The sequence below is a fragment of the Penicillium chermesinum genome (genome assembly GCF_028974085.1).
Source record: "Penicillium chermesinum strain IBT 19713 chromosome Unknown utg000005l:1.0-4115287.0:1.0-4118363.0, whole genome shotgun sequence".
NCBI classification, from domain to species: Eukaryota; Fungi; Ascomycota; class Eurotiomycetes; order Eurotiales; family Aspergillaceae; genus Penicillium; species Penicillium chermesinum.
Genome location: NW_026695315.1, coordinates 4,009,481 through 4,022,128, shown reverse-complemented (window position 1 = coordinate 4,022,128; position 12,648 = coordinate 4,009,481). Strand labels below are relative to the sequence as shown.

Genomic DNA, 12,648 nt, shown 5'->3' with positions numbered 1-12,648 from the left:
TCCTAGTAGTGTGATACGTGTCCCGTAAACAGTCTACTAATCAGTCTCCTTCCGTATGATGAAGTCTTACTCTAATACTAGTATTTTAACGACTCGGGGCTCATCATGCGGAGCACGATCTATCGTAGAATGGTAGTTTTCTTTTCCAACCATGTTTTGCACTTGAATAAGTGATGTCCACTACTCCGACACGCAAAATTCTTTTTTTTTTTTGAGAAAAAGAGGTGGCGGAGGCCTTCTTGTGTAGTGTCCCAAACAATCCCATTACGTCACGAAGAGATTCCTATATCGGTGCGACTGTATCCATTCGTCTTCGGAGCTGGGATAAGCTCCAGGATCCAACAATCACGTCCAGCCCAGCCCGAGCCACAGTCGTCTGTCGTACATATCAGAGCATAGGCGATGAAAAGGAGAGCTAGACCAGCCATATTGAGCTTGGCCCGGTCCACAAGACGCTGCTACGGACTAAGGCCGCCTTATAAGATATCTAACATGCCGAAGATAATGCGAGATACCCTGCGATACTTCGGATAATCATAAAGTTGGCAATCGATCAGCGTGCAGCAATGTCCCAGCAACTCTAGCACTTCCTGATTTAGCCACCTAATCCCACCAATCACTTGACAATGCTTAGGTGAATCCCTGTCAGAAGTTGAATTCCCGGAGAAAAAGAACGAAGCAAAGACCACTGTGGGCAATTAGCTTCTCCTCCCAAAGATGACCCGACGGAAACATGCCGCCAGCCCCGCACGCCGATCAATCGAGTTTCTGGACTTCGCAGACCAAATGGCGACCTAATCAAGACTAAATTGCCGATACAAATACCCGACTGGATCTAGTGCGCGAAGATTAAAAGCCATGATAATGGCTCCTGTCAAGCCAGGGCAAGTTGGGTCCCAGAGGTCGACACCAGACCCTCAACGTGATGGGGAAAGTATCGAATGTAGTATGGCCTCTGCTGGCCTTTGGCACTGCCACTCATGCTGTTTTCTTCAAGCCCCAGAATGAATTCAAAGCTATCTCTAGCATCAACCCTTCTTTTCCGGTGGACTTGAGCCCTTGGTTCAACAATTGCGCTTTTGGGCTGAAGCCCAATGATTCAAGCTTTGATGGTCAAGGAAGTAAGTAACCACCAAGCCCGAAAGCCTTCGAAGGATTTTGGATTCGAAGCTGAAGATTCACAGATTCATACCCCGCGGAGGAAATTCCTCCCGAGACTTTCTCATATGGCGGAGTCCACTATCGATTTTCGCCGTACAATGCAACAGGCTTTGACAATGTGCTCACGCAGGGGCAGAGAATCAATGTAGCGCGGGGGAAATATTTCAGTTTCCAGATGCTTGCTGCATCGGAGTCCGGAATGGCGTCTGGTACTGTCCTGGCCACATACGCAGATGGCAGCACCACAGCCGCCCAACTACTCACTCCGGCGTGGACGAATTGGCCCTATCCTGCTGGGGGCGATCTCATATTCACCTCATACTTGACAGAGAACAGCACGAACTACAACCGCACTAATATATTTCAGACTACCAACTGGCTGGACTCGTCAAAAGACCTTGTCGCACTGACGTTCCCCAATAGTACAGAGGGCGCCTCGGCTTCTCCGGGAGGTGCGAGCGTTGAGACCAAACTCCATATCTTTGCGTTGTCAATGCTTCCAGTATCGTCCCGAGTCAACAAGTCGGTCTACCTACAAACGCAGTACGCTCGATCCACTCAGAAATGGATGGAAGGAACAAACAAGACCCAGATAGTCGAAGTGCTGGTGAATAATGTGGGCTCACTGTTTGCTTTGCGGAACAATTCTGTGCGGGTGTTGGTTGAATCCCCTGGGCTTGAGACAGTCCATGAAGGTGTGATCAAGCGACTTTCACCGGGTGACCAAGCTATCGTCGAAATAGGCGTCCGAAATCGTAACGGAGTGCCAGACGGGACTTCGGGGCCCGCTACCATTGCGATCAAGGGCCATAACGTGACCGCTGCGAGATATACATTCCAGGCTACGTATGGAATCGGTCGCTACGAAGCTACGTACGAGTCAGTGTACAGCCACGAGTCTCCTAACTGGTATAATAACGCTAAATATGGTACGTACTCTGTTCGCCCTATTCCTGAGTCGTCAAGCTCAAGTTCACCCCGGTCCGTCTGTTAACGATATGCTTTCTAGGGATTTTTATCCACTGGGGAGTATACTCTGTTCCCGGATGGGGAAACGTGGGCTCGAAGGAGAATTACGCTGAATGGTAAGAATCGGCTTTTGAGACCCTATTCCAGTCAGGCGCTCACTGCTGATTCTCCAGGTACTGGTGGCGGCTGGGCTTGGGGCCAAACGATCCCACTGATGTCTATGGCTATCATTTGAAGAAATACGGACCCAACCTCGTGTATGATGATTTTATCCAGAACTTCACGGCCGATGCTTGGGATCCCAAGGAGTGGGTGGACCTGTTTGCAGATGCCGGCGCCAATTATTTTGTCCAAACGAGCAAACATCACGAAGGCTTTGCTCTATTTGATCTTCCCCAGAATATCACGACGAGAACATCTGTGGCGATGAGTCCACATCGCAATATAATTCAGGTAGGTAAACAGGTCTCCTTTCCACTATCTTCACCTGAAGGACGGAACTCACCAAGCTATGTCTACCAGGAGCTGTTTGATGCCGCGAAGAAGTACCAGCCTGGGCTCCATCGAGCTGTGTACTACTCTCTTCCCGAGTGGTTCAATCCTGACTATCACAAATACGGATTTGGCCAATGGCCTGGAGGTAAGTTCTGAGACTGTGCAATGAGCAGGCATGCTAGAATTGCCTAACCCAGACCTCGCGAAGGAAACGCCACGAATCCGTTTACCAACCAGACTCTATCATACACCGGCTGGGTTCCTCTGAATGACTATATCACAGACAAGATGGTTCCCGAGATGAACGCGCTAGCTGATCTTGGGACTGAGATCCTGTGGTGTGATATTGGCGGACCTAACAGAACCATTGAGTTTGCCTCGGCTTGGTTCAATCGAGCTGCAGAAGAGAATCGCCAGGTCGTGATGAATGCCCGCTGTGGACTTCCAGGTAAGTAGACCTTCTTAGCGGAGGCCAAAAAAAAATCGCCACTAAACCATACCGTAAAGGAGACTTCGATACACCGGAATATGCCCGATACCCGGCTGTCCAAGCTCGAAAATGGGAAACCAATCTGGGAATGGACCCGTTTAGCTATGGATTCAACCGGGCGACACCGCTAGCGAGCTACATGAATGCGAGCTCAATTGTCACTTCGCTCATCGATATCGTTAGTAAAAATGGGAATTTCCTGCTGGACGTGGGACCTACAGCCAATGGAACCATCTTGGACGTCGAACAGAGGCATCTCCGCCAAGCCGGCCGATGGATCAAAAGCCATGCGGAGGCCATCTACAACACCACCTACTGGTTTGTGACACCCGCGGAAGGCGACAGCATCAGGTTTACAGTCTCTCCAGAGGCCTTCTATGTCCATACCCTTACGAGACCCAACCGTACTTTGGCTCTTTCAAGCCCAATTCCTTGGGTGCCAGGGGACAATGTCAGGGTCGTGGGAGGAAAAATGCACGGGGCAGTAGTCCCAAGCAGAAGGACCAATAATGGGACCTTGATCTTGTCAGTCAGCGAGGACATCGCTTCCGCCGATCAGTATGCTTGGGTATTCAAGGTTTCCTATTAGCTCTCGGTATGAATCCTGATCACGCAAAGAAGCAACCAACCGGACCATGGTAGTGAAAAGCTCAAAGCCCTTGTTAATCTTCCCCTGCGCCTAGTAGTGGATATAGCTTCGAAAGACTCAGCCGAAAAACTCAGCCCAAAAGGGAGCGATGATGATTCGGCAAATGACGCTTCCAAGCATAACTATGGGGGCAAGAACTAGTATGGAATTCAACTACGGAGCTGATGATTAGCCTCTGGGGAATTTAGCCTAAATAACTCCAAGGAAGCTCTCATGGTCGTTGAGGCTTGAGTTTCCCAGCGGCTTTGTCATTCTCCGGCGATTGACCAGGAGCACTAGCTCTGCATTAGCTGGCCCCAATGATCTATGGCATGTCCGTACCTTGGTAGTCGTGGAGCCCCCATACAAATTCAAGTTGTCTTGCAGTCCGTTCGCCTGGATCCCCACAAACCTGATTTATTGCCTGACGTGCACATTCAGGCTAAATTGACCGTTCTGCAGGCACGTACGATCCCCTCGAACCCCGCAGGCACTTGGTCTTGCCGAAGCTCGAGGATCGGCGGCGAAAGATGCCTGATTGGGGAAAATATGGGGAACTTGCATATACCCCGTGGAGGATTCATCCGAAGTGTTCCCGGGGCTTCCTAGGGGTATAAAATGTGCGGGGATAGAGCAAGAATCTAAAGGAGCACACGAATCGAACGTAAAAGCGGTCTTTCCTCATATATGGCTCGCTCGGTGTTTCTCGTGGCTCTGGCCTCCCTGGCGCCAGCCCTGGCCCAGTACAATACTACGTACAAGGATTATTCGACAGATCCTAACCCAGATCTGGATGAGCAGACCATTGCTGTGTTTGGAGGGCTGAGCTTTCCCGACTGTACCAGTGGTCCACTCAGTCAAAACTTGGTGTGTAATTCATCAGCAACACCCCAGGACCGAGCGGCAGCCTTGGTATCTCTGTTCACGCTCGAGGAGCTGGTAAACAGCACCGGCAATGACATTCCGGCCATTCCACGCCTCGGATTGCCGGTATACCAGGTCTGGAATGAAGCGCTGCATGGGTTAGATCGCGCCAATACCTCTGATGCTGGGGCCTATAGCTGGGCGACCTCCTTCCCATCGCCTATTCTTTCCATGTCAGCTTTGAATCGCACTCTGATCAACCAAATCGGTCAAATCATCTCCACCCAAGCCAGGGCGTTCAACAATGCGGGGAAATATGGCCTGGATGTATGGGCCCCCAATATCAATGCGTTCCGGCATCCCGTCTGGGGCCGCGGGCAAGAGACTCCTGGCGAGGACGCCTATTGCCTGTGCTCGACCTATGCCTATGAGTACATCACGGGCATACAGGAGGAGTCGACCCGGACCAGCTGAAGATTATCGCTACCGCGAAGCATTTTGCCGGCTACGATATCGAGAATTGGGGCAACCATTCGCGTCTTGGCAATGACTTGAGCATCACTCAACAAGACCTTGCGGAATATTTCACGCCTCAGTTTGTCGCAGCCGTTCGGGACGCCAAGGTACACAGCGTGATGGCATCCTACAATGCTGTCAATGGAGTTCCCAGCTCTGCCAATCCCTTCTTGCTCCAGACTCTTCTTCGCGATGCCTGGGAGTTTGGTGGGTTCGTCACTTCAGATTGTGATTCAGTGTACAATGTGTTCAATCCTCATGGATATGCGAACAATATTTCAGCCGCCTCCGCAGTCTCGATGCTTGCAGGGAACGATATGAACTGCGGAACTTCGTATCAGTATAATCTCAACCAGTCCGTCCAGCAAGGTCTGATTTCTCGAAGTGGAGTCGAACGCGGAGTCACGCGATTTTATGAGAACCTTGTACGCTTGGGGTACTTTGAGGGAAACACCAGCTTATACCGAGACCTTGACTGGTCTTCTGTGACGAAAACCGACGCCTGGAATATTTCATATGAGGCTGCAGTAGAGGGCATTGTTCTGTTGAAGAATGATGGGACTTTGCCGCTTTCCAAGAGCATTGGCAGCGTTGCACTGTGCGTATAGAGCATTCCGATGAATATGGACAGAAAACTGACAGTGCCTCATACAGTATCGGACCATGGGCCAATGCAACCACACAGCTTCAGGGCAATTAGTGAGCACCCCCCCCCCTTCTTCCTTGCAGAAATGCAGGAATGCAGTTCCGGGACACTTGAAAAGGATGAAGAAGAGCTAACGTTATCATTTCAAGCTTTGGTCCCCCGCCGTACTTGATCAGTCCCCTCGCAGCGCTGCAGGCGTCCCACTTGAGTGTAAATTATGCATTCGGGACCAACATTTCGTCGGATGATGCCAGTGGATTCGCCGCTGCAGTTTCTGCTGCTCGGGACTCAGATGCTATTATCTTTGCCGGTGGTATAGACAACACCATTGAGGCTGAGGGTCTTGACAGAGAGAGTATCAGTTGGCCAGGAAACCAACTTGACCTCATTCAGCAGCTGAGTAGTCTTGGCAAGCCTCTCATTGTATTGCAGATGGGAGGTGGACAGGTCGATTCTTCATCCCTCCAAGCCAATGCCAACGTGAACTCTATCATTTGGGGTGGGTACCCTGGTCAGTCTGGTGGGCAGGCTCTGTTAGATATTATCACCGGAGCGCGTGCGCCTGCTGGTCGATTGACAACGACTCAGTACCCGGCCGAATATGCGCAGCAGTTCCCCGCCATCGACATGAGCCTTCGACCAAACGGTACTAATCCTGGTCAAACCTACATGTGGTACACGGGGACTCCAGTGTACGAATTCGGCCACGGCTTGTTCTATACAACGTTCAATGCCTCTCTTCCAGAGTCTCACGCCGCAAGCTGCTCCTATGATATTGCGAAGTTGCTTCCAGATGCCGAAGACAGGACGGCACAGCAAGCCCCCTTCTTGAACTTCACAGCGGAGATTACCAATACTGGAAATGTACTCTCGGACTACACTGCCATGCTCTTTGCCAACACAACAGCTGGACCGCGACCTCTGCCCAACAAATGGTTGGTGGGCTTTGACCGTCTCGGCTCGTTGCAGCCACACGATAGCCAGACCCTCGTGATTCCAGTCTCATTAGATAATGTCGCCCGGACGGATTCTTCAGGAAACAAAATTGTGTATCCCGGCAAATATGAGCTGGCGCTGAACACTGACCGATCGGTTGTGGTCTCGTTCACATTGACAGGCTGCGAAACGGTTCTGACGAAGTGGCCGCAGGAACAGTGATAGGCAGTAATAAGTTGGAGGCTGGCATTCCGGACCTGTACTAGTAGCCAGCAGATAACAATACTCTTGTCATCTTCCCCTCCGCACCAGATTGGGCTTGTATAGTTGTGCGCGCGTGACTTAATCAACCAGCCGTAGGTCATCATAATGCCCCAGTAATCCCAATCCAAAGAGCCATGTTACGAGTAACGAACTTGCCGAGTATGAAAAATATTGCACAGAAGTGAATCACGCGAAAACGCTCTGGACAATGTCTGGGCCCGACCGTCTTCCCGGCGCAAAGGGTCGGATGTGGAGACCGTCATCGGTAGATGATTTTAAGGTCAAATCGTTCCCCGCAATCCCGTCATCTCCGGCGTCGCCTCCCCCCAAATCCCCATTTCCCCGACTGTCTGGATCTTCCTTCTGGAGAGGCTCAGAGATGGACGCAAGTCCGGGCTTCAAGGGCCTGTCGAGCTCTGGCCCTCGTGCGACGCGAGGTCCGCTTGCTGGAGGTCGGCAAATCACCCGGAACCGGGCGAGTTACAGCTGTCATGCCTGTCGCCGCCGCAAAGTGAAATGCGACAAGGTAAGAATCCCTGAGCTGAGCATGTTGCCGCAGCGCGCGAGGAGCTTGGCTAATGCAGCGATCCACTAGGTCCACCCTATCTGCGGAAATTGTGCCAAAACCGGAGCCGACTGCGTCTACGACACTTCGTCGCAAAAGCAGAAAGACACGCGCGATACCGCTTCACGAAACCAGGGAACAAAACGACGGCGAGGTACGCCAAGAAGCTGGGAGGACGATGTGCGTGACCTACAGTCTACATACGGCCCTGCCAGACACACAGAAGGGTCGGCGCAAAGTCCCGACAAATCCGATCCCCGCGCCATCGAAGCCCGATTGAACAATCTGATGTCCGTGATCGAAAGGATCGGCGGAACAACCCAAGCATACGAACTGGCAGAGAAGCATGCAAAGTCTCCTAGCGCTACCGTGGAATCGGCTCTCCTGGACGAGTTGCGGCAAAGTAACGCTCGCAGTGCAAAGAATGCTTCTCCGCGGCCCTCCAGTCCAGCACGTGCTGCTATGGAATCAAGCGGGGACGAGTTCCCAATACCGTCCGGCCAGGCGACCGACCTGGTTGATCCAATTGGGAGCTTGAACTTAGGGCACTTAAGCCTAGAAGACGGCGGCAGGTCAAGGTGAGCTAAGAAGAAGAAGAAAAAAAGAAGTGGGATGTGGACTTTCCTCGATCTCAAGACGTTAACCCAGGACCAGATACGTTGGCACAACTTACTGGGCTTACATCTCACATGAGGTATTCGATACTTATTTCCTCGCTCGTCTGGACTACAATTGACACAGGCCACAGATCAACGATCTGAATCAATTATTAAGAGACCAAACGCGTTCGCATGACCACCAGGCTTCTGAGAGTACCTCTGAAGATCTATCTGATCCTATGAACGGGCGGGGGGCACGTAGAAGCTCGATAGGTAGCTCTCCGATGTCAGGCACAGGAAGGTCTCGAGTAGGGTCCTTTCCACAGTCCGTTATCTTCCCTTCTGCTGGCGAATCTCCGTATGGAGCGGACAAATCGGTTGAACCGGAGATGCTTGAGCATGTGCCAACCAGAAGGCAAAGTCATATCCTCTATAAGGGGTTCATGTCCGGGGTTCACGCCATCAGCCCAGTCGTCCACCCTCCGACGGTCTTGAAGCTCTATAATGCCTTTTGGGACTGGTATGATTATAGTAGTTACTCCGGTGAGCCATGTCCAAATGTATCCTTTATCCCCCTTCTTTACGCTATCTGGTATGGTGGTTCCGTAACCATCTCCCTCCGAACCATCCAAACCGAATTCCCCTCCGCGTCTCGCTTTTCGCTGTCCTCGATGTACAACGAGGAGGTGACGCACTGGCTTACAAAGATCTCTTTCCCGCGAAGTCCTTCTTTGCATGGACTCGCTGCCTATCTCATTGTTCAAACTATCTTATCCAAGGAAGAAGAACCTCTCACTAGCAGTTTGTTTGTCAGTATGGCAATGAGAGTAGCTCAAACTATGGGACTTCACCGTGACCCCGCAAAATTTGGAATCGAGCCCTGCGAAGCGGAGACCCGACGCAGAATGTGGTGGCACATCCTGCACATGGACGGCGTCGTCGCCATGTCCAGTGGTCTCCCGCCGATGCTGAGTGACGAGAACTACTGGGATGTACGCGAGACAAGCGAGATTAAAGATACCCTCATCGGTACCTCATTAGCCGAAACATACGAAGAACTTGTCGCTACCAACCAACGCGTACCAGACAATCCAGATGACCCGTCCCTCTGCGGCGGTTCTTCTATGGTGAATGTGTACTATCTGACTGCTAGGGGAAAATATGCCATGGCTCGTAAGTACACAGGTTCTAAATCTCCAGGAGACTTCTTCTAATATCTCATCCAGGTGCCGTCCGCCGCATTCTCAGAATTCAACTAGGCACCCAGCCTGTCACCCGGATGGATATGGAAGATCTCAGGTCAATCCTTCTCGACCTCCAGCTCAAGCTAAACTCAATGGTGCACCGAATTCCCGAGGGAATGCCAGAAAGAACCTCGGGTGCAGCAAGCAGGGCCATGTCTATGTCTAGATCACCGCCCATCGGCACGGAAACCGCAGAGGAGGTGAATGGAGAAGGCTTAAATGGCTGCGCGGAGCAGTATCATTCCCCGGTTCTGGTATCTTTCCACAAGTGGGCGAAAATTATATTGGGACTTTATATCGACAAGGTACTCCCATTGGCAGCGATGCGTTTCCTCTCATTGGACTGACAAGATGACTAGGCTTTCTGCGTCGCATATCAACCATTCTTGAAAAATGCGCGAAGTCGAATATGGCCTGCAGCGAGGCAAAGGTGAGCCTTCTATTGAATACGGAAAGACCGCTTCATTGAACTAAAATTCCAGTGCCATTCGTCATTGTCATGGATTCATGGAGAAATTCATCCAGCTGGCAACAGATGCAGACTTTCAACCCTTCCATTGGAGCTGGCCAGGGTAAGTTGTTCTTTCCTAAGCCTTGATAGATCTGAGTGCTGACAATCTATCGAGAAATCATCAACCGATGCACGCCACAATGTATTCCTCACTTGGTATTTGCTAGCTATTTTGAACCATTCCACTAACGTCACTCAGGATCATGCTAATTGATCTATATGAGCGACCTTACAGCCCCGAAGCGCCAAGGTCTCGCGCCTTTATTGATCGTATTCTCGCTATTTCGGGCCCGGATGGGGGCGTGGTCGGCGGCGAGGACGGCATTTCCCTCCAGCGGCCATTGAAAGATGGCGGTCGTGAAGCTTGGGACATGATCCGGCGTCTCCGTCAAAAGGCGTGGCAAAAGGCGGGATTGAACCCGGAGGTCCTTTGGACGGAACAAGATCAAGTACTGGCCGGCATTACTTCACACAGCGACGAGCTTCGTCATCCTCGTGGGTCAGGTCATTCCGGCCCGTCTTCGTCTGGCTCACCAACCTCTGCGATGTCCCCGGTCAACCCGCAAGTCCAGATCCGCAGTTGACCGACTTCAATCGCCTGTTTTACAATATGACTCGTAATCATCTTCTGTCCGGGTCCTCTACTTCAGGAGGCATGAAGCCCAGCCCCTTACGATATTCATATCAACCGCCAGTGGAAACTGCCAATTCGCTCCCAATGCCGCCTCGCAGCCACACCCATGCAGCAAGTACAATCCCTGCGGCCACACTATCTCCAGCAGCGACAGCAACTTCTCCCGACGTGGTATCACCTTCAGGGACATCCGCTTCTCATTCTATGCCCGCAGACCGCTCACAGCCTCTGGCTGCCGCGGGCTCGCAACCCCTCCAACCAGTCGGGCCTGGTGTGGCCCAACCCTCCCAACCTACACCATTCATGGACTCTCTTTCTCCTCATCCCAACCCCACGAGCGTTCCGACCCCGCCATCTATGGTGGACCCAAACTTGAACTTCGATTGGGATCAATGGGACGCTGTCTTTGGCCAGCATCTGCCCGTCGCGGATGAGTTGATGGAACTGGATCCTCCTATCGGGCTGGAGTTCGCTAACTTTGGGGGTCCTCTGACTGATACCCAGGAGAGCCAAGTCGATCCCCATGGCATGTCAACTCCCGGTACCCCGGATGGATGGATCCGGTACAGTACATGATCTCGATACCCCCCTTTTTCTTTTTTTTCTTTTTTTCATGATTTCTTGCTTCCTTAACGTTCAATTCTCTAGGATCAAGGCGTACTGGCCGGAGATTACGAATGAATAGCGGATCGTCATTATTGACATGAGGCATTGAGGGAAGGTATATATATGTAATATATTAATCGGGAACTTCCTACAAAGAAGACCTTACAAACAGATGTGGAATCTCATCTGAGGCAAGATCGATAATGAGAAAGTATAACAGTTTATCGATTCGTGAGGCGTAACTCTTGACGATCAGATAGATCGATCAATTCTCATACGAAGATGCGAGGTTTGAACAAAGCCAGAACAGACAAAAGGCCTGGCGGGAGAAACCCACAGCCATCCCCGCGTCATTTTCTCGCCGTGGATGCAGAGAGGTCGCGTTTCTTCATAATTTTCTTCATGTCAAGTGCAATTTTTCAGTCGCCCTGCGGGGGTATCGAGCATCTTAAACCTTGATCTCCTTGAGACCGTGCTTCCAAAGGGTAGCGTAGGGGGTGACGCCGTCCTCACGGAAGTCAATCAGGACGTGCATAGCATCACCATCCATGGACTGGCCCATCATCACATCGTAGTTGTCGTAGTTACCGGTGATCTTCTTGACGGCACCGGCAGCACCTGACTTGAACTCGGCGATGGTCTCCTCGCTGGCACCGCTGTCCTGGAGAGCCTTCAGGAGCTTCTTGACGTAGGCTGAGGGAAAAAAATGGAATGTTAGTGGTGTGTTCATAGTGACCACAAATCTTGAATCGGAAAGAAGTTGGTTGAGTACATACTCTTCAGGTGAGCCTTGAAAGCCTCCTTGGAAGGCTTCAGACCCTCCTCGGTCTTGAGCCAGACAAGACGGAACTGGTCCTCAATGTCGTGGACCATGGTAGCCTCGCCCTCATCACCACCACCAGCATCATCACCGTCCTCAGCGGAGGGGTTCGCACCCTCAAGCTGGAAGTCGGAGTCGGCCTTCTTGAGGTACTTGCGGCAGTCGGTCTCCCAAAGGATGGGGCAGTCCTTGGAGGGAACGATCTTGAAGGTGTCCGAGAGAAGCTCGTCTCCGGAGATGATATCCTGGGGTCGTTATCAGTAAATGGTCGGGGGACATTCAGGTGTTTCATGACAATTGAGTCAATGAGGGGAGATGCGCGAATTGGGATACATACAGAGTAGATAATCATGGTGATGGAAATGGAGGGGTGTGTCTTGAACGAGGAAAAGAGGGGGCGAAGAAGGGACAACAAAAACAGAAAGGAGGGGAAGCGAAGTTTTTTTTTTTCTAGTGGCGGACGAAACCACAAATTGGTGGGGGAGTTTGTCTTGTTTGCCCCAAATCACGGGACGCGGCCTAAAATCCATCGACGCGACTTTTGGCGCCTTCGAGATCTGGCGGTTAATCTCCGGCTGGTGCCATTACTAAGTTGTCCGTTCCACACTCGAGGGATTGAAGAGCCCTGCTACTCCGTTCTTGCCATTATATTGTCGGCTTGTTGACTCCTTACCTCGACGAACCGCTCAAACGCTAAGAT

General features: G+C 51.5%; 4 protein-coding genes across 4 annotated transcripts; 3 read left to right on the top strand and 1 right to left on the bottom strand.

Annotated features, from left to right (window-relative positions):
- Positions 1 to 925: 925 nt before the first annotated feature.
- Positions 926 to 3,905, top strand: N7468_007717 (uncharacterized protein; the record flags this gene model as incomplete). Its single annotated transcript, XM_058477013.1, has 8 exons — positions 926 to 1,121; positions 1,185 to 2,090; positions 2,171 to 2,246; positions 2,304 to 2,583; positions 2,653 to 2,770; positions 2,834 to 3,073; positions 3,133 to 3,673; positions 3,734 to 3,905. The coding sequence occupies 8 exons, from the start codon at positions 926 to 928 to the stop codon at positions 3,903 to 3,905; spliced, it is 2,529 nt and encodes an 842-aa protein (XP_058329903.1).
- A 525-nt stretch (positions 3,906 to 4,430) lies between these two features.
- xlnD (beta-xylosidase XylA) lies at positions 4,431 to 6,927 on the top strand (the record flags this gene model as incomplete). Its single annotated transcript, XM_058477012.1, has 4 exons — positions 4,431 to 4,934; positions 5,078 to 5,721; positions 5,778 to 5,822; positions 5,919 to 6,927. The coding sequence occupies 4 exons, from the start codon at positions 4,431 to 4,433 to the stop codon at positions 6,925 to 6,927; spliced, it is 2,202 nt and encodes a 733-aa protein (XP_058329902.1).
- A 250-nt stretch (positions 6,928 to 7,177) lies between these two features.
- N7468_007715 (putative C6 transcription factor) lies at positions 7,178 to 11,098 on the top strand (the record flags this gene model as incomplete). Its single annotated transcript, XM_058477011.1, has 10 exons — positions 7,178 to 7,495; positions 7,565 to 8,112; positions 8,189 to 8,228; positions 8,283 to 9,306; positions 9,360 to 9,682; positions 9,737 to 9,807; positions 9,860 to 9,949; positions 10,004 to 10,030; positions 10,088 to 10,383; positions 10,461 to 11,098. The coding sequence occupies 10 exons, from the start codon at positions 7,178 to 7,180 to the stop codon at positions 11,096 to 11,098; spliced, it is 3,375 nt and encodes a 1,124-aa protein (XP_058329901.1).
- A 478-nt stretch (positions 11,099 to 11,576) lies between these two features.
- N7468_007714 (translationally-controlled tumor protein) lies at positions 11,577 to 12,300 on the bottom strand (the record flags this gene model as incomplete). Its single annotated transcript, XM_058477010.1, has 3 exons — positions 11,577 to 11,821; positions 11,905 to 12,193; positions 12,286 to 12,300. The coding sequence occupies 3 exons, from the start codon at positions 12,298 to 12,300 to the stop codon at positions 11,577 to 11,579; spliced, it is 549 nt and encodes a 182-aa protein (XP_058329900.1).
- Positions 12,301 to 12,648: the final 348 nt, after the last annotated feature.